This window comes from Opisthorchis viverrini, assembly GCF_000715545.1.
Source record: "Opisthorchis viverrini unplaced genomic scaffold opera_v5_435, whole genome shotgun sequence".
NCBI classification, from domain to species: domain Eukaryota; kingdom Metazoa; phylum Platyhelminthes; class Trematoda; order Opisthorchiida; family Opisthorchiidae; genus Opisthorchis; species Opisthorchis viverrini.
The window spans coordinates 14,465-36,592 of record NW_008752098.1 but is presented as its reverse complement, the minus strand read 5'-3'; the positions used below and the strand labels follow the sequence as shown (position 1 = coordinate 36,592).

At 41.7% G+C, this 22,128-nt stretch overlaps 2 protein-coding genes across 2 annotated transcripts; one reads left to right on the top strand and one right to left on the bottom strand.

Annotated features, from left to right (window-relative positions):
* Positions 1-1,381: 1,381 nt before the first annotated feature.
* On the bottom strand, positions 1,382-1,690 carry T265_11030 (hypothetical protein; the record flags this gene model as incomplete). Its single annotated transcript, XM_009177573.1, has 1 exon — positions 1,382-1,690. One exon carries the CDS (start codon positions 1,688-1,690, stop codon positions 1,382-1,384), a length of 309 nt encoding a protein of 102 aa, XP_009175837.1.
* A 3,919-nt stretch (positions 1,691-5,609) lies between these two features.
* Positions 5,610-18,770, top strand: T265_15322 (hypothetical protein; the record flags this gene model as incomplete). The annotated part of the gene is made up of 2 exons (XM_009177572.1): positions 5,610-5,636; positions 18,517-18,770. Coding segments are annotated over 2 exons (279 nt in total), but the record flags the coding sequence as incomplete, so codon positions are not given.
* Positions 18,771-22,128: the final 3,358 nt, after the last annotated feature.

The window sequence follows — 22,128 nt, the reverse complement described above, 5'->3', positions numbered from 1 at the left end:
GTTGGCTACAGGTGTTTATGGCTTTGATTGTCGGGGTCCTGAGCGACGGCTGTGTCCACAAGCAGAGGCCGATTTCTGACGGAGTGGAGCTGGAGGTTGGCTTTGCCGCTTGCCCCCACATATCTAACTCAGTACAGTTCAAGGGATGTGGCTTCGTTGAGGAGCGCATGGCTGCACCAGTGTCGTCCGTTACGGAGATAGCTCTACGTACTTTGGGCGCTGTTTGCATGTGAGGTTTGCCTCCTTTAGGGCATCACCGCCTTTGGTGGGCAAGAGGCCTGTGGTGGTCGAATAAAAACTGCTGTCCGGCCTGCTTTCGGGAGATCAAGGGGATATGACCACAATCGGCTTGATCATGAGTTTGGGGTCGGCTGAACTGGTACTCAGCGGAGGCCTGTTTCGTGCCTCCATCCCCGACTTGCTGTGACCAAGCTTTCGCGTGTCTAGAGGGCGATCCTCAGATAGATGCCTGATCATTGGGCTAGCCTTTTGAACGCTCCCAGCCCGTTCCAAGATCTTCTGTATGTCAGGTGGGTAGGAAAGAGTGACCAGAAGCCCAAGAGTTCGCTTGCTTCCTTTCCGCGTAACCATTCTGCGTGGAGCGATTGAGCAGGCTTGCTGAAGACATTGCTGAGGTTCGATTGTTTCAGCTTCGCCGGCGTGATTTTTCCGGAGAATGACCACCAGATTATCAATCTGTTTCCTCTTAAGCGCCCGTCCACTAGAGACGTTGTGGCGGTCTTTATAGCCGCTTCAGAAAGTTGTGACTTTCTTCGCAGCCGGGGGACCCAGTATGGATACCGAGAGGTACTCGTTCAGGGAAGAAAGTTCCTTTTCAACTTTCATCCAAGTCGCTGCATTCTGGGTGTCTAAATCCTCCAGTGCCTTAGAAAGACTCTCCAGTTTCGCGTCAAGTAGCCCGATCAAAGCGAGTGATAAAATTCAACAATTACTCGTGTGTACTCTGTGAATAGATTGAACAAAGAAAACGTTCTTTCAAAATTTGCACGAGGGAAAACGAAACCAGTTTCGGACGCAACGCACAGTCGTTCCTTTCCACTTATCACTGACTCGTACTCGACATACAGCAGGAGTACTTGCAGTGGTATGTGAATAAACATTGAACCCACGGAGTGTTGAGCGATGAGGTATCTACCTTCAAACGACCAGGCAGCCGAAAATTGTTTTGCATCCACAAACCGTACATACATTTAAACTCAACCCAAACTGTGACCTCGGGATCGGAGAAAGAATAGGTTAGGGATTTCGAAGAGTGTCAAGCTTTAAAGGAAGTACATGGAGATGGTACTGGAAAACCATCATGACGAGTAATCCAAGGCTCACCAATGTCTCTACCCGGAATATTTTTCCCAATAAAACCTCACAAAAGACGTACAAAGGCTTCTATCTTCAAAATGGCTTCCTTTGATCTGGCTCCACAACAGCCCCAGTCCTCAACACGTCGGAGATCCTCTTTATACTTCAGGAAACCTGCACTCCCCATTAAGCCACCCTGACCCCAGAAATATCTATCCGGCGCGGCTACGTCCAATACTGACGCAAACCAGGTTCTACCACCTGCATAGCTGGGCATCGCTAGATTTCCAGTACTGAAAGTAGATCCATCTCCACGGAGGGGTTGTCGAACTTCTCTACGAGATTCGGGAGGCTCTACTGCCACAGGCAGCATCCACTCAAAAGTCCTCAAGAAATGCGTAAATTTGCTAGACAAATATCTTTCTCCCACCTGCTCATCCTACTCAGGTAGCCCCCATCACATGACTCCTGCATGAACCCGGTGCAAATTAGTGAAAACAAGCGCAAAATACTGGGTCTACCCGCCCGCTCACTTACGACCTCGTTCAATAAAATCGGCACGGTTTTCTACATCCTTGTTTCTTGTCTGACATTACCACAGGTTCTAAGAATGACAATCAAACCGAGTAAGTTCGATTTTGTTATTCTTATGCCTAAGAGAACTTATTTTACGGCCCCACATATCATCGCTTGGAACATAGAGGAGCCTGATTCTTGCCATCTGAACGTTCCTCTACCATTTGTTCAACCACCGCCAGCGGCACATTGGCGATTTTGCCCCAAAAACATTACAGTGCGAACCTATTACATCACCCACGTTTATTATTTCGCTTTGTGTTATATTTTTTTATCGAATGCCCAAACATACTCTGCATCGATCGTTTATACTACGGAAAAGCCAAAGCCTCTCTACATCCCTTCTATCTAACTATCCATCTTACCCTCCAAAATAACCATCTAACCCTGTATTCACGAAATGTTATCACGCATATCCCCGTCAAGCCCATGCAGTTTTACATCTATTTTCCTCTCCGTCGGTCCGCCACTAATCGGTATATGGCCGCAAGCCTGGTGACTCTTTCACAAGGCAACCGGTATAACTCTTTCTTATTGTGCTCTACCTTTCCTCCACACACAGTGGTGTATTACAGTCACTTTTTGCTTCCATAAACAAAAAATTCGGCACGAGTATCAATATGGGGACAACTTAGACGGAAGCACCGCTAATACAATGGCTCTACTGAAGAGCCACTAACGAACATCAAAATCGATCCAGATGATCGTCCAGTGCAAGGAAAAGAGGTACAGTATTATTGAACTCAAAAGCACACCAGCAAAATCAAAGGTCGATCAGAGCATTGATGGGCTTAATCCACCTGCACACACTACCATCGAACCGAGGAAAAGAAGAAGCAATTGTGGGGTTTTGCGGGATAGTTATTTAGTTCATAGTCACGCCACTCTCTTTTGAACGGTCGTGCTCCTGTGTTGGCGTAATTATTCCGGCCAGTCCACACCAAAGTGAAGCACTGGACTCGAGTTTCGCTCGTATTGCAGCTCATCAGCGGTGCATATCCAGTGGCCGTGCCGGGATTTGAAACCCGGATGTCTGACAAGCGGGGCGAGCATGTAACTACTGCTACCACTTATTTGAATCAGGCATCCTAAGCCTAACGGCTGTGTTGAGAATTCCTTCACACCCCACCAAACTCTGTACCAACTCAACTCTCTACGACCCCTTTTCAAGAAATAGCCTCCAGTATCTTTCTCAGATACAAACTGTTCATAACTTGTCTTACTTCTCTCTCGGCGCACCTGTTAGCTGCTGAACCAAAGCCAAAATACTTAGAAGTTTTGCTACAAGACGTGATGTTCTGGGGTTGAACGATCCCCTCACACTCCGTAGGGAGTGCTCCTCCGCAACAAAATGCTACAAATGGTCGAATGAATTATGAGCTCACTTCTCACAGATGCCCCCCAAACCCTGCTTGAAACAACTTCTGTTCTTGAGGGAAGTTAATTACTCACCATTTTGTCAGAGGCCTCTTATATCTCGAGGATCATAGGGGAGGCGCTCGGTGTTGCCAACGTCCCATCTGGTGTGGTGTCGGAACTGTTTGCCAGACCCTGAAGCGGAATGGCTCGCATAATATCAGTTTCCTGCTCCTCCTGGATGCAACATAAGCGCCCCATTCGCCAGCCTAGCGCCCGTCAAATAATCCTGCGCGGGTCAACTAGGCAGCCGGCCACTGTTTTTGCTCCCCACCCCTAGTGTCCTCGATCTTGGTTTGCGCAACTATCCTGTCTAGGCTATCCTGTCTGGCGGTGCCCACAATCCAGTAACTACGCCCCTGTCAGCTCGCCGGACCTCCCGTTCGAAGCATTGGAAAACTGATTTACAAGTACCTGATCAAGTACCCATTATCCGCCAAACACTTCACCCAATTAGGCACAGTTTCTTCGTGTCTTCCTGCGTCACAAAACCAAACATACAAACTGCTGTACTTTACCTAGGCGCTGATGGCAGTAACTAGACCGTATACTGCTCAACCCGCTTCTTTCATGCATCCGAACAAGTCTTCAAAATCTCCTAGCCTATCGACGAAAACAACGAAATTACATTTTCATAATCTAGGCGACCACTCGACTGTATTTTCCATCGGTCCTCCAAGCTATGTAAGGGTTTCCCAGTATCATTTACTTTTCGAATCCCCAGCAAAGTCCTACAAGTTTCGGTGTTAAGGTCCATGATATCGCCTATCTTTTACAATTTGTTTTGTCCACCTGAAATGCGCCACCCTAATTTGCTGCTCTAATGATACTAATCAGTGATCCACTCATCCTTCCATCTTGCCACCTGAAAATGACATTCCTTCACACCAAAGGGGCTTGATTAAGGATTTCGTTCTAGATTATCTTTTGGTATGTTAGTCCTCCACTTCCGAAAATGGAGTTTGGGCTGGATGACGTTTTGCACCAGAATTGTACTTAGCTGGACCTATTTGACTACGCTGTGCTGTTCTACACTTCCCGCCGACTTCGACAGAATACTGTATGTTTCCTTCCGCTGAAAAGCAACTTTAATGTGTCATTTCATCTACGGACTGAGGCTCCGGAAAATTTCTGAGGAATGTACATGTTTTCCCCTCGTGAACGTGTCCTGCACAACCTACCTCAAGAATAAGTCATGTACATTCAAACTCCTTTAACCCTAGGTTCGGTGGCCACTTTTCACTCTTCTGCATACTTCCAGCGTCCGGAGACAATTTCGAAACCTTCAAAACCAGGTATCCCGGTTGACTTTTTCTCCTAGATGCCTGCCCCTCTACGGTGTAAATTTCAGGCGCGACCTCCATACCACTCGGTCATCATCACCGTCGCAACATCAGCCATTTAATTCACAAGCTTGTCTCTCTACCCCACACACATACTTCAAGTGTATAAGTCACTATGACTTTCAGCATCTCCAAAAGATAGAGGCGCAAAGAACCCATTGAGGCGGCCCTCACTGGTGATGAACACCGTTGCTCTCACTTTCTCTGTCGGTACTCAGCCCGAATCCGTGATCAGAAACACCGACCAACCGAACGAAAACTACGAGCAATTGCCTCTTTACTTGTGTGCGACCCCAATGGCCATATTCCGATCCGTCTGCGCGAGTTTCCTGCTTTCCGATTCGCGCCGAACAGTCAGAGTCCATCAATTATTAAATTTCTACATCCGCTATAATTCTTGCTTCAGTATCCGCACAATGCAATTGAATTTTCGAAACCTACAACGCGTCCTTTATGCACTAAAAGAGACAAGCAAGTGAGTTTGGAGTACAATTTCATAACTTTCAGGACCATCTAATCATCCCGGGGTCTCAGCAAGGCTTGGAAAGTATTCCGCCAGGGGCATGATCACCCCATATTGCAATGGAGTTCAAGGAGCTGCAAGGAGATAGATTAGATTATAATGATTTTTGGTGTGAGCGTGTATGCGACAATATGCTACATTTTGGCTTGAAAATTTTCAGTTCACTTGCAAAGGTTTTGCAACAAAGGACAATGTGTGGTTAATGGGCCCCTATAATTCTTAAAAATAACCTACGTAATAAGCCATCGCCGATGAATCAACCAGCAATAAGCTTTCCAAGGAAAACAAGGACGATATCTCATATTCTATCCAGTGGGGACTGAAGTGTTTCGATCATTGTTATATTGCACCAGCTAACATGACCCAGATTCTCTTGGCCGTTCGCAAATTTTGAAAATGACGACCGAATATCGTGCAATGTGAACGGAAAAATTATGCGCGACGATTCTAATTTTTCGAAGGTATGCATCTATTTGTCTACACCCAACAGCGTTTTTGCGTAGTTAAGTTTGCAGCAAGTCTTAATATTAGTTTGGTTCAACGCTAGGCGATTTTGTTTGACGCTTAGGTGTGCCCGACACTCGGGAAGCGGATGCCTGCAAACGCACTGCCTTACCGGCCACCGATCGAATACGTTAAGTACTTGAACACCAGCAGTTTGACTAGAAGCTATGGCAAATAGGAGTTTCAAGTGTACAATTTTCGTGCTGTCTAGAACGTGTCTGCATGTTGAGATTTTAGATTTAGAATAGTACCACCCGGCTACGACTGTTGCTGCTATGATCTAAACCAAAGACGAAGAAGGGACAAAAATTGCTTACTTTAGGGCAACATTATTGCGTACATCGAACCAGTGATGGCTCATTAATTATGGTGAACTCTCATATTCCCCAGCAGAACAGGTCGTCTTGATTTTTGGTGTTTTTTACAGGAGTCTAAAGAAGCTCACAATATGAGCTGGGTTGAACAATATAGACTTAACACAGCACCTTCGGTATGTTAGTGTGAGCGACCTAATTTATCAGACGTAGGCTGGAATAAAGCGCTGAATGACCAAAGGCTGAGGTTCAGATTTCGTTATTCCTGGAGATGGAGAAATGTTAAATTTTTAACATTTTAGTACAGCGAATAAAGCCCTCTCGAGGAAGAGAAAACTATACCCTAATTAATATATACTGGGGTCGATGTTAACCAAAAGTACTCTTTACATCTATCACTCAACCAAAGCAAGCGCCCCGGAATAATTCAAGTAGAGGCCCTGGCAACGTGGAAACATTTATATTCAACGTACGGAATGCTTAGCGTTTGATGATACTGGTTGATACCAGAAAGATTATCTACGTATGTTAATCGAATGGAATTTCAGCGTTGAATAACCGCTTTTAATAGAAACCGGCAGTTTTTATGTTAGCATTTCTCTATCAGAGGATCCCACGACTACCAGAAATAAAAATTAAGTCGAAAACACTTTTGAGATCCTACCGCGAGGTAGACAAAAAAAGCATCGATGGATTTAAATAGATATGAGTAGATTTGAAGCTACTGTACTTCGCGAAAAAGTGCCAGAAAAGAGCACGTGCAGGCCGTAAAGTTCGAAGGGCAAATTATTATGTACACTGAGCTGTTTTCTAGATTAGAGGTTATAAACCAAAGATGAGATATCGTCCTTGAGTACCTAAGGGGTTCAAGTAGTAGGAGACGTTCCGGAACAGGAATTGTTACCTGTATACACATACTCATTATTCTATTAGGGGCCAGGGTATTTAAAAATATTTGAATCAGTTAAATACAAGAAAGTTACAGATGTAGCTGCCCGGCTTGCGAGATAAGCCGGATTTTACTTTATGTGGACAATGTAGAAGCATATGATCCATGTATGCTTCGTCGGTGGTAAGCTGTCAGCTGGCGAATGTTTTAGTTCCGTCAACAAAAAGGACATCTTGCCCGCGGCATTACTACATAGATGGTGAGAGACAAGCTTCGACCAGTTATCCACCATTCAACCTTGCACTTGTGGTCAAGAAGCAATACGCAGAAAAGCAAACGTTATTCAGTAATAGAACACTAACAAGAACGCTCTTAAACATTGCAACCTTATGGCTTTGTAACCGAGAGTTTTTTGCTGGCAACCTGTTGTTAACGCGCAAAAGTCGGACAGGTTCAGCCAAATGAGGGTAATGGGTAGTTTTGCTGTATAAGGACATCACTAAAACGTTTGGTGCAATACAATATAAAGTATCCCTGTTCTTGTACAGAACGGTGTTTCTACCATTCTCACTGTACGGTTGGGCCGACTTTAAGGGAGCGGAAATGGTAAATGTGGGCTTTCTGAACATTTGCTAGCAGGCAATGGAATGCCACAGATACTGGTGCCTGTTTCTGCAGTTTTCAACACCTACATAGACAATCTACCTGGCAGCATTTGTAGAACAATTGATACGGCACAGCAGTAAATCAGAGATGGGTAAAAATTTATCCAGAATACCTAAGTTAGAGCAGGTGACTGATTGACGGAAGTCAAGTTAACAATAAACTCAGCAAAATATGCTCCTCAACTTAATCCCAAAACGTTAATGAAAAAACTGCATTTTGTGACCTAGGCATTGCCGCTTTTGGAGAGTTTGTGGGAGGGTAAGAACCAATAAAACTGTGTGCAAATATTACGAAATCCTATAGGCCTAGTGTCACCTACGGAACGTGGAACCGGATAGGCTATTTCGGAGCAGCTAATTACGTTTGTTGAACTTGCAACTGAGTGCGATGTTCCCGCCTAATTATCCTAAACAAAATTCTGAAGTATGAGAATGAAGTTAATAAAACGTTTGACAACAGCATATAAACAATACCAATCACCCCTACATCACGATTAGCTTGCTACAAAACGCCTTTGTGATCTTATAAACCCTAGATGTTTTCCAAAGTAGAGGAAAATCTGCCGGTGGCTCTGCATTTCAATCATAAAAAAGGCCCGAAAGTAGCAAAAACACAAATTTAGAGTATTGCTTTAAGGAAAATGCCTGTTGCTTGTAGCTTTTGGTTTTTCAGTTAGTTATTAGTTGGTTTCCAAAAGCTTCTATTCTTTCGGGCAGTGAATGTGTGGCAAAGCGCCTCAGAATAGCACCTTCCAAGCACATGCTTGATAGGCAATTTTTAGTAAAGTAAGAGTAAGAGTGCGGGCCAGATATGAAAAATGCGCACCCTTCACATCCTTCGAACCTCACCAACCTAACAATGAAGTAAGGCCAACGTTAGATGCCAGCGATAGCTTTGAGTTAGTGACAATTACAGACAGCTTATAAATAAGTAAAAAGGGCGGGATAAGGAACATGTGTGAAGGACCTGAAGCTGGATCAAACGGTGCACTTATATTCAGTATTAGATAGGGGCGAGAAAGGTCACTATGAAGTGAAAAACCTTGACGTCAGTCCAAAAAGCATGATTACACCTCAAGACCTGGTATGAGCTTTTCAGTATCTGGCTACATGCTATAACAGGTTTGCAAAACAACTGTAATGTTTACTGAACTTCACCTTGACCTGGTAGCATCAAATTATCCTCAAAGGACAGGACGAGGTTTAGAAACTCAGAGGTTTTGCTAATGATAAGCAATTTGTTTATTTTTAATTGTAGACATTGGATGTTTGCTGTCCCTTAATCCCAACATCCCCAGACATTCTACAGGATCCGCAATATGAGAAACTGAGTGACAACCCAGCAGAAACGAAATTCTTGAAAAGACTAGAAAGATACTCGCCTTTTTAGTTTATCTGCGATGGAGTTCCTAGGAGACATAACCAGTAGTAAAGCCTGATACGTGGCACTGAAATTTAAATGGCTTTTGATACACAAATTAATTTACGATATTTGTATTTCAAAGCAAATTCAAGTGGCACAGCAAACAGAGAACAACCAAGGCATGTACAGAATTGTCGTGAAAGGACGCAAAATATTACCACAGTGCAAGTATGTTCTTAACTGACAATTGGGAGCGGGACGTGCAACAGAAGGTATGCAGACTGCACGGCGTGAAATTCAATCTTAGATAAAATACATGTTAAAATGCGATAGATGTGGAGCAAAGACCAAAAGCAGGGGTACATTAGTCGACTTAATTTTGGTCTGTGGGCAGTTTTAGAAAGCCATGCTTGCCAAGAACGTCCTTAAAATTAGGATGGGCCGATTGTTGACATTAACCGACCACAGCAGCAACGATTTGTTTATAGTTAAGGTTAACTTTATGTCTTCTAACTGGGATATTACAGCCTTAGATCGTACGTCAGGACGAGCAAGATCAAGAATACTACTGTCTTCTGATATCATACGACTGCTTTTGAACCGGAAACTTGTCAGATGTCTGAGGAAACAAAGAAGACCAAATCAAGCTGAAAATATAATCAAAAACTTAAACCTTGTCTACGCTGCAATAACTAATAACATCAATCTAGACAGAACAAATTTGACCTTTTTTTCACGGCTGTTCAACTCTGCCGGGGTAGTCCCCCTCAAGATCTACAACAAAGTGTCACAACAGGCAAAAAGCGACCAGTGTTTGCTGTATAAAGCATTCAAACATCAAATGCTTCTGATCATCGTAATGTATTACTGGAGCTTGCCTCGCACCTTCTGTTACTAAATGAGACTAAACCTAAGTTCACCAGTCGGACTTAAAACACTAACCAACCTTATTAATTTGTTGAGAATACGGTCTTCTGCTGCTTGTCGGTTGAAACTTCCAACAACTTCCCTCCTTAGTCACATGCTACTTAGAAAATGGTCAGCGTTTGAAGGAGACAGTTATGATAATTCCGATATAGACTTTGTTTGTGAACTTCCCACTATGGTTGGCACGAAAGCTTATTTTATTCTGAGGAACACATAATAAACTTGCAAACGCAACCACTGTGTTACAGAGCTTTCGCCTTATAATGATGGGCGACACTCCATCGTTTTTTCAGGCCTGAACATTGTATTGAATTCCAATCTCAATCTCTCTAACTTGGAGAAAATAATTTAAGTTAAGAGCCACCGAAATTTACTAGACCATACTGAACAAGATGATTTGATTTGTTGCTGTGCCAACAGTGAGAAAGATCTGACTGTGGTATCCACTCTGTTATCAGTCACTCAATACAGCTAGAAACTGAGAGAGGGAATCGAAAACACTTACTTGAAAGTTCATAAACATGATGTTTTTGAAAGACATTCTACCAAATCTGGTGACATTGACAAACACGGCATCAAGAAACTCGCTCGGCTTATTCTATTAGACCTTGTCTAGGGTAAAATTCTGAAGTCGAGGAAGAAAAACACATATGTACGACGTAAATATGGAATCAGAAAGTGCTTTCGTACTTGGTGTATACTGTTCTGCTCTGAAGAATTATTTGCCCAATTTAATGGCATCATATAGCTCAGCTAACGGTCCGTTTTCCTCATAGATCTCACAAATAAACACAAAATGATAATTCTTGGCAGTGAAACAGTAAAAATGTAAAATAGATCAGCTCATTTTTAATCTATACGAAGGAAAACACAGATAAAAATACAAAAACAAAGATATACTGTTGCAGTCATATTGCGAATTTTCTGTACATTTCAAAATCCTTGGGTTCCTGCAGGCAAAACATGATTTCAGGCACACCGTACTTACTTCGTAGTAATGGACCCATTAACTGAAAATCACTAAAACGAAGCTAGACAGAAGTAATCTGCAAATCAGGCGGAGAATTTGAAAATTTATTCGGTTGACCTATCGGTGTCCGCTAATCATGGGCACCCACCATGGGAAATCGTAACCCCATTTAGGAGGCTACAGGTGGAGAAAATTGAACAAGAGGACATAACAGTGCCACATTCTGTGGGACACAAAAAGTCCAGCTTAAAATGCTCTGAAAGAATCCAATTACCATCCTGCGCTAACGGTTTTGAATTCATACTAATTTAGGGACCTTTATTTGGTCAAAGATATGGAGTTCTGATGAGCACACTTCCACTGCTTTATTTATTTTGTGTCATCTCACCAAAATAGTTGCACCGGGGCATGAAAGAGACTGTTTAAATTAACATTCTGCAAACGCCAATCCTGTAAACCTTGCACAGACCCAAAAAACTAAACGGGATTCTGTTCTTCCAGAAGAAGAAAATTTTGAGGGTATCACAATGAAATCAGCGGGAAAGCAAATGCTTCATTAGCCTAATATGGAACCAAAAGAGACCATACTATGCTTATTATCCCAAAGAATAAAAACTCTGTTTCCTATAAACTCTTTTTAGTTCAATTTACTGAAGTGGCATGTTCACCGGAAGTAGCTAGGTTTCCTAAAACTGTTATCGCCTGATTTCTTCTCCATTCTGTATCCAAAACAAGAGAAAAATTGAAAATCCCATGTGGATTACATTTTGCCCCCACCTATTGCCAAGATACTGATGCCTACGACGTTAAATATTTGCGTACACTATGCAATAAGTTAGAAAACTCGCTCTAGCTCAGCCAATGTTTCTATAAATTTGAGACGACCAGTGAATTTAATGAACACTAAAACTTGTCTCACTCGACAACTGAAGATCCACCTACTGAGAAGGTAGTACAATAAAATCTCCTCGATTGCCACCGCCTGGATGAACTTGGCAACATTCTTACATATGTTACGCCTTGACCAATGAGAAACCGAGGAACGGCAAATAAATCGAAGGTATTGGACCCCAATAAACTCTATCGTATCACTATAAGACAGTCTTGATGTGATTCACAAGCAGTTGATGTGTAAAGAAAATGGAACAAACAATGTAGTTAACACCGTCTCCATAGGTTACCATATTATCTTGCGCTTCGAACGTCAAAGCTTAGGAGAGCCACATATATTGACCCAGTTATAATCGACAACTAAATAAGTCTTTGGCCGGAAACGGAAACACCTTGCGTGACTACCGTCGACACCGTATTTTCTACAGCAATAACCTCAACCACCCCTAATACAGTCCCGAAAGCATGATGTATCTAGTGTTTAGCTCGTGGATAATAGTCTGATCTTGAAATTATCTTGGCTTGTCAAATTGAGGAGAAATTTTTCAGGCTGACTGCGAACAGCATCACAGCGCACATTCTGTTTAAAGCAACTTTGACTTTGTTTGCAAGATCATCGTGAAAATGTTGAATGATGTCACCTTCCTACCTGAGAGGTAACAGTAGTTCCGGCGAACAAGCTTACGATTTAAAAGTTTAGAGAAGAGTATTTCAAGTAGAAGTTGCCTGTCGTTGAAACGGGTTCGGTGAGATGGTCAGGTGACATTAGGCGTTAGCATTAGCAAACATATGAAGCATTTTGGTCAAAGACCTCTCAAATCCGCTTCAAGTTGGCTGCACATCTAATGCTCCTCTATTAATACAGAGTGTTGCAGGATCCTACGGAAAACTATCTAGCAAGTACACTCATACGTCCCCAAAAGTTCACTCCTATTATCCCGTATCCTCATTATTTGGCGTCCGTTTTTGTGCTCGGATGATAAAGGCATACCATAAACTTCCTGGATCCGCGAATTCCACTACACCTCTTTGTATGAATTTAGACCACGAGGATAGATGCCGCTTTATACGACGAAAGAGCTCTTGCATATAATTAAGTTCGAGGACCCATACTTGAACCACCAACATAGGTCCTACATACGAACAGTCTGTAACGGATTATGGCTATAATTGTACATCCTTTTTGGATATCGAGAAAATTTGGGCGTCAAAATTTTTGTTGTCGTATGTTTTGGTTTCGCTAGAAGAAACTCCAGCATTGTTATGTATGAGTTGTTCTAGGCGAAAACAGCTTGAGCTTTCGAAACTGGTGGCCATACCAAATGAAAGGGGGCCACCGAAAACAAGAGACTGGGATCTAGTGGTTATCAACATGTGTTGGGCTGACGTAATATACGCTAAGATATTCAGCGTCTACAAATAACCTTGATAAAGGCAAGTCGATACCCAGATCCTGGTATTCCTCGACAAGCTGAAAATACGGGTTGGAACTAGGTGGAAAAAATTTACCCGTAAATGTAAGCTTGCCATCGGGCAAAGAATGGTTAAATGGTTTCAGGGACATTAAATAAATGATGAAAAACTAATTAATGACATAAAAGTTGGATGTAACATCATCCAAAACAGTGTCTTCGAGCAGCATGCGTTAAAGATCACTCAGTACTTCTGATGCCGTGAAACAAAGAAATGGGTGTAGGACTTAGCGCAGTGCTGCTGGATAAACATGGTTTATGAGAGAAAAGAGGAATCAATGAGTTGGTAATTTCATACGAAGATGAAACAGAATCTCTGCGGTTCTCGATCTTTTCGCTACAGATCGACTTATCTTCGACTGCAACTTAGAGCGTTAGCGCAAATTGAGTTGTTTAAGTTTCTAAAGTCCCTGTGATGTCCTAGATCCGTAAGTACCGTCGATAATGTGGGTCACGTACAACATTTACGTCAGACAACAAGCGTTTCGGCGGCGTCACACAGTGCATCTACCCACCACCTTGAAATTTGCCATCCGTAACACATGCCTAGCCTGAAGCCTGTTTTACGCTTTAACACAAGAAAACCCAACGCTATTCATCCCCGACAAAATAATGTAGACTTAGATTTAAGGTGCCATTGGTTGAAACTTGGGTGTTCGGTTTCCAGAAGTTAATTTTTGGCAGCCGATCCACTTCAGGTCACACTGGTATGACAGGCTGGTATGTGGTCTTTATTGCGAGTTTGTTTGGTTAACTATGCTTGAGAGTGACATTGGGGTAACGGAGGAAGAACTGCAGCACGTATAAACAAAAGCTTTTTTCCTCGAGGCTATTTAATGCACACCCCACCGTAACTGCTAAGCGTCACAAGTATATTTGACAAACCCTACAAAAATGACCTGAAATGGTTTGCATTACAAAACTCCAACTTATCAGCGATAAGAGTGCCACAAGATCTGGCAAAAGTTAATCTTTGCGTACCTTTTTCAAAGCAGTGATTTGAGTTCTAATTCGCCACATGTTGTGTGGTAACCAGTGTTCAATCCGTTGGAGAACTGACAGAGACATCGACTCTCTACATTTCTTTTTCGCGGAGGGATAGGTAGGATTTTTGGAAGTGTGACATACAGTAAGCTTTAGAGTGGCAAAGCCTATGACATACAGAGTGTGCCGCACGGTGTTGACCTTCACAAGCAGTTACTTAAGGGCAGCGGATGCTTGATTTTATCCGGGCATTAGTTAGCGATCTACTGCAGTCATATAGCACATAAACGAATCTGTGTGCAACTTGCTTCAGCAAAATGTCGTTCCAAAATTGTAGTTTGTGTGGCGAATGTTTCTATGTTTGCGCCAAAATCATCAGTTCATAATCATGAGAGGCAGGACTTAATTTACACATTAACATGTGCAAACGCATATATAGCTTGAGTCAGTTAGTGCCCATTTATCACTTGTTTAGTACATAAGACTAGAGTTTAGTACATAAGACTAGAGTTTAGAAAAAACGCAGTGGTTTCGCAATTGATGTGCATCCCAAATCAGTTTAACTAAATCGGTGCCTGTAGCTTACATAGCTCATCCCGAGAAACTCCTTTGATTTCCTAATACGCAACTTTCCTACACACAAAATTATGGTGTGGTGTGAAGTACATAACCTCATGTTAATTCTGCTTTGAGCCAGCAAAACTTTCAGTCCCATGTTTTTGTGCCTAAGAGATAACCTTTCAGCATGAACAATCAGCATTTTATACAAAACGGTTCCCTACAGGCCTTTCCTTCTAAACCCTTACGGCAAAACAAAAATTAGATGGAAAGGCTTATTGTAGCTTATTGTATGTCTGTTCAGATTGGTGAGCTAGAGTCGTAGACGCCAGCCATCCTCAAAGGTTTTTGGCTGTACATTCCTTGACAAATTTACGTGAGAGCTTGCTTCTGATTAACCAGATAGTCCGTAAGGCATACAGTTTTGGATAAACTTCAGACTAAAGAACGATTGCGAACGAAATTTCTGTGAAAGCTTAGTTCAGCGTCCTAAAAGTGGATAACTTTCATTCGTATCCGTTGTATTCGTAGAATTCGTAAAGTTTTATATGTGGGTCGCCCAATGGTGTCGTCTTTTGTGCCAGGCAACCAGGTTGCAAATTAGATATTTATACATACTAATTACCTTAAGCCATCCGAGCTGTGTTCGTTCCTGTTACCAAAACTTTAAATGGACCTAAGTCAAATCTCGCTCACTTTACTAGGTGCTTTTGAAGTGCCTTGAATTTTGTGTGATGCAACTGAACAGATCACTACATCGTGGTTTATTTCTAAGTGTGCCAGAAATCGTTGGTCATCTGAAATAGCAACTTATCAGTGTCAAATTGTAAAAATCTTTCTAAATGTTTAGTTGGTCGTTGTTTTTCTTGAAAATTAAGCATAAGGCAAACATTCTTCTTTGAGGTACAGTCTTTTGGAAGTGCTGGCACACTGCTATCTTTGCAACGTTGTATGCATTAGACTGAAGGTGAAAGGTTCGTAAGAGTCCAAATCGAATACCTAATGTTATGTTTGTTTGGTATACTAAGTTGACAACATCGTTTTGCTTAATGAAAAGCTGTGGTAGACTCTCGAATATTCGACATTATAATGCAAATGTCTTTCCTAAGGATCATCAGTTGTACTCTGAGGTATCGGGCATGTGACGGTTCGCTTACCAATTTCAGTCTGGCAATTGATCGATCAGAGCATACAACCGGCGAAATTGATTTTTAATGCGGCTTTTGATCTAAAGGGCTATAAAATAATACAGACAGTCAGCTGACTGCTAGCAGCTGATCAGAAAGTTATGCACCGGTGTTTATTCCACTTGCAATTATTATTGTGATTTTAACCACATTTTTCGTCAGCATAGCCAGGTCGACTAGTACACATATCATCTGTTTATAGTGTGCAACTTCCACTCTACTGTTATGCATCACAAAATGTTGCACTCTAACTTTACCCCACTCACGTCCAGATACCACCATCACGACATCATACAACTTCCATAGCGATAGTTCTCCGAATCTATTGTAACATAATCTACGTCCTCGAATATTCACGAAACAGCTACTCCTTGTTCATTGTTAGAAATGTCATGAGGCGCATGGTTTGACCATAATCTAATAGCTTTCACTTAAATTTTGCGCTTTGCGACACCTCATTCCCTTTCTAGGGAGTAATTCCATTTCTGACTTGTGAGAACTTACTTCGTGCAAATATTATTAGGTTCCATATGGTGTCCACTGACTGACGCAATAAAAATGTTTTGGCGTGCAACGGATAGTGCGTAAATTGAACTATATGTGATTAGGAGTAAGTGGATATCAGTGGCTAGATGAAATTTTCGTTCAGTCGATTGGGACTACGAACTGTGAAAGTCGTGGAAAGTTTTCGAGCCAAGTGCAGTACTCTGTTATCTAATGACTCTCCACGTAATGAGTCCTTTCAGGTTCTCACACATATCATGCTGTTCATAAATTCATGTTTCGATCACCATTCCAGCATGACCAAAATGACGTAAAGAGGGTCTAACAACAAACAGCCCCCCACTGATTATCGAGCCGCGAATCGGTCACGTGTGTCAGTACATCCATGTCACCTAACAGCATATCTGTTATTTTAACCCGAATTATTGTTGCACTTTGAAAATAACCTCAGCACTGGGCTCCACACCCGACTGCTGTCACCACCCGCAGCGACGAAGTCAGCAGGTGAACTCTCGTTCCCATCACCCTGCGAAAGGTTGGCGGCAAAGCGACGCGGATTTCCACATGAGTTGTAAAAAACATTCGACCACCTTTACAAAACGACCCAAAGTAAACATTTTTCTTAGTTTTATAGCCCAGCTAGCCGCAGGAGATTGTCAAAACTGAACACGATGTGCTGATGTACGCCAACTACCACTGATCTAAACAAATATGTTAGAAAGGGAGGCAGATACATTCCTTCTATATGCGTAATTAAATTAAAGAGTGGCAGGCAAACACTAGGGCCTATAACAATGATGGTGTTAGAAAGAGGGTTCCAGGTGAGTTTCATATCTAAGCTGAATTGGTATGCAAATAGGTGCTTTTCGCTAAGAGAGTAGGCCCCCAATAAAATCCCGTCGAAGTTGAATCCTTTACTGCAATGATTTTAGCAGAATATGTGATCCAAAATGTCTTTTAGTGCAGAAAGATATCGACAAATTCGAAGCACATACGTTTGTGATTTAACCAAAAATGTTACATGGTGAATCATAGCATCTCTTTGATTACACATGTAATACTGAACACGGTTGATTGCTCCTGATAAAAGGAGTTTAAGGATTATAATACATGTACAATAGCATAAAATGAAACATGAAAAGACATTTTTATTGATAAATCTATCCGTTATCAGGGTCAGAATTCAAAGAGGGTTAGTAAAACATACCTTATATGTGAGTATACTACGTGTGAGTATACTAATACGAAGCAACTCACTTGGATTAACAACGGAATAGGGCCACCACAAAAACAAGCTTATTGTTCTTTTCTGTTCAAACAAGGGTCAGTTTCTACGAGAGGCTATTAGCCATTTCTGGCTCTCTTCCACTCTTGGAGAATTACGCTGCATTGGTGCTAGCTTCAAGTACAAAATCCTGAAAGAATTTTGGCGTAACTCTAAATGTGTTTATATTTTCCAAACGATTTGGGATTTAAAACCAGTTTCTATCAAGCCTTGACGCTTAGGTAGGCAAAAGAATGTCATGAGAAGCTTCTTTTGTAAATCGTTTCCAGTTATTGACAACATCAATCTCGATGCTTCCCACACATCCACGGCCTTCTTACTGCAGAATTAAGGAGAGATGCTAAGAAGTGTTATGATTTATTTTGATCAGTTCTTGGAAGCACAGTGCGGTACACTGCTGCTGAAGACATCCAGGTGGTAAACACAGTATACGGTTAAGTTTATTCTAATCTTTGTATCTACTGAATGACATGTTCCGCAACAGCTTTCACGATACAAAAACTGATCCATCAGGGAGATGACTGTAGTTGTTGAGTCTCATAACTGAATACATTTCGGCAAAATAATCTTAAATACCTCTGAACAGTGGATTTTAAGATGGTAATCTACAGATTCTGTAATTAATCAAGGTGCTGAACAAACGACATCGATTCACTACGCAGTGACCTGTCAGCGGTGATTAACTGCTTTACCAGAAGCGTGTCTCGCCTGTACTGCCAAACAGTCGCATGTGATATTTCAAAGTGTCACTGTACCTTGACGCACACACTATGACGGACTGAGCGATAAATCACTTCATGGATTCTCTCATTCTTGTTTTTCCTTGAGGATGCTTATTCGGATATTCAATCACCCGACGTTGAACCTCACACTGGATGGTTAAAAAAGCTAGGAGGGAAGTTCAAAACATGGCGGAAAAGGTTCTTCGTTATTCAAGGCAGGAGCATGTACTACTACACAAACCCAGAAGAATTACGGTTGCTGGGAGAATTCTCAATTGAGAATATACAAATCGACATCCCAGATTCCACTGACAACGAATTTGGGGGAGAGAGTAAAGGATATATATTCATCCTTAAGCCAGGTGAGTGCACGCCATACAGGTCCGTGGCCACTATCTCCTATTTGAGTGGCACGTATTTGATAATTTTTACTTGCGTGTTCGGTGATATAGCATACTCGAAGAAGAAAGACTGGAAGCTGACAAACAATTCAGCATCGAGGTGGTCAGAGTCTAGTCAAAATGTAGTTGATGAATCTCATCACGCCTTTCTGGGTTGTAACCTACTTTTGAAGATTTACGGAGCTAAGATTTAAAGACGACTGCCGGAAACAGAAAGCCGATAACTCGTCTGAGTGTTAGTCTTGTCCTACTTTGAAGCAGCAAAAACTCATTTATTAGCATTTGATTTACCCTCTGAACATAAGTGTGCTTGTCTGGGGGAGCATATGAGAAGCACTCGCCGCGATTATAAATTTCCATTTTATTGATTTTCACCGCAGTAGGGTCGTATTTTGTCCACTATTTTTGATAACAATAATAAGTTGTATTGGTGAATGGTGGATATAGTTTAAATTCTCTAGTAAAATAATACTAGGGTACAGCTCTGTTTTAATAAGAAGGTTGAGAGTGATCAGAAGTATCTGGAGTTGAGCGAGAAACTTTTACTACTCTCCCTGAAGAGCAGACAAATACAGTTTGCATAAAACACTTCATGATTTGTTCTGTTCGTTCGGCATATTTGCCAGGTGGCCTTTCAATATGTCCACCCAAATTTACCGTATCGCTTACATACAATTTATAACCTTCCTATTGTGAACGTTTCTACAGAAAGGTACCTTTTTTCTAATTGTTAACTTAGGTGGGCTCCTTCGCGAAAGAGGTCGCTAATCATTAGAGTTTGGTAAATACCTTGTATCACGTGGCACATGCGAGGGGTATTTTGGTCAAGTGTTCAGTGTCGAGTAAAACCCCTTCCATTTTTAATCTCAGAGTATTATGTATACACCTAAATCTTTTGAGATGACATTTACTTGCCACTTCAAGTAAACATGGAAAGTTTTTGTTGATTGCGATTCCAATTGGGCATCCTTTGATTGTTAGTATTTCTCTGACTTGTCTGTTTGTTTGTTCAGAATTTAAAGTATGCCTCAGTGTGTAGTTTTTAACGAATCGCTTACTAAAACAAGCATACTGGTTGATTTTTTAAGAACTTACAGTTTTAACCAGTTCTTCATGAGGACTCAATATTCTGAATTCCCAATTGCTAAAGTGACTAAGTGTGTTATCTAGTTTTAAATTATCAGGACAGTAGCATCTCTGTGGAGGAAACACAGAGCCTACTGGTTTGTTAGTGGAGTAGGCATGCCTGCGACAAACCTTCATAGAAAGGATGTCGTTTGCATAGCATTATACTACTTCGAGTGTCATCCTTTTTGGATCCATTGAGAGTGGGTCCGAATTGGTTCAAAATGTGTGCAACTTACACAACGCTATAGATATAGTGTGACTCTTGTTTCTTGTTTGCACTCCACCACGTATTCCCTTAACGGGGAATCGGGGATAGGCCCTAGCTCTGAATTGGCATACTCAGCTGTGTAGATAGCCATTGGCCATACTGGACAACGATCCCAATTAAATTGCGAATATTCATCACGGGTGTATACTAAGCTGACTCGATGCTCCTTGAGATAACTGTATAAGAAATCGCAATTCACTGTGGCTGCTAGTCCTGAGTTATCGCGTAGAAGAGATGATTTTACGGCTTTTAGAGTTGCATGGTCAGTTGTAACCGTCTTTCTTTCGTGTCATCCAAAGTATGAGTGATCTCGAATGGCTACTTGATTCCTGGATCAAATGTAATTATAGCATAATCGGAAGCAAGAAATGACTTTTTTGCTCTCATTGCTTTCTGAAGATATCAAATCATCAGAGTAGTGATCTTACACAGCTTTTTAGTATTTGATAACTTGCCAAGTGAGTTCGACGAAAGACTTGGATCTTACCTTTGCAGGACGAAAATGGTTTGTTAATTGTTAAAACTGATGTCTCGTCGTCGCTGACAATCTCCATGACAATGATGTTCGAACAACTACTCGAGCGGCTCAGCTCAAGAAGAGATTGATTGTTTACCCATCCCTGATCACACTACCTGAAAGTAGGTCTGTCGCTGTACCAGAAAGTGTTTACGCCTCAAGAGCTCTAAGGGAGTTACCTCTTACTGGAAGGTTATCGACCCATTTGAGTCCTTTCCGAGGACTTACAGTGTTATTCATCAACCAGATGGTAATAATTCTGGAATGAGAACCGTGTGATCCTGTTAAGAAAAAGATGGATGTGAAACAAATCTTTGGGAGATGGGGCAAAATTTATTATCGATACTATATTGAAATATCGGCATTCAAAAGGGTTATTGTCATTATCTAAAACCTTCCGTTCTAACCAACACTGAACGTGTATGATGATGTCAAGAAACTGTACATACCCACAAACAAGGTATTGTTTTGTAATTTGTTTCTTGAAGTGACAAAATCTTTCAGTTCGTCTCTCGTACCGTCGGTCCGACCGACAACGCAGTGAAAATTTAGTTTCACGGATGACTTACGAAGCTTCTGATATAGCTAGATTTCTAAATTCTATGGGGTAGTTAGAGTGCAGACATGACACCTAGATTTGCATAACTTACTCGTTTCGCACAATTAGACGACTTTCACTGCATGATTTTCACCATGTTCATTCACCAGGCTTCCATCGGATCATCAGCCTAGAAAGACTATTGATTTCCAAGTCATATTCATGAGGCAACTGAAAACGCTTTGTTTAATCTTGAGTTCCAGTTACCATGTATCATGTGTACATAAGCCGTTTTCCTACCTTTGAGCCGTTAAATCTCATATTGCACCGTGACGACGGTCAACTGAGCACATTTACAAAAGCAGCTGAAATCGATCATGCGAATACCACTTGACTTAAATCACTCTTAATGAAGCGTGGAACACTGCAAAAAAGGGTGTGCCTCACATTTGTTTCCGCCAACTCGCCCGCTCGGAAGTATACGTACACACGTAGATTTTTCCAGGAAAATCGAAGTTTCTTTCAGTTTCAGTAAACGACTTCACCGAACGTCATCGGAATTTTTCGTCACACATGATTTGTTATGGTCAATATGTAAATCACGCAGTTTGGTTGAATGCGTTTCGTTCGGAAATTTGGCTTGCCACCAGAGCTCCTATATTTAAAACTTCAGAGTGCACCGAACTGATAAGCAAAAAAAAGTGGTGGCACGATTTGAAATTTTGTACGATTCACAAAAAATATTGCGGGAGTTGGGTATATTTATTGTATACACAGGGCAACCAGTGAAGCACTGAGCTGCACAACGCTGAAAACTCGCCACCTGAAAAGCGTTTGATTTTCGCCAACCGAACTGGCTAATTTTA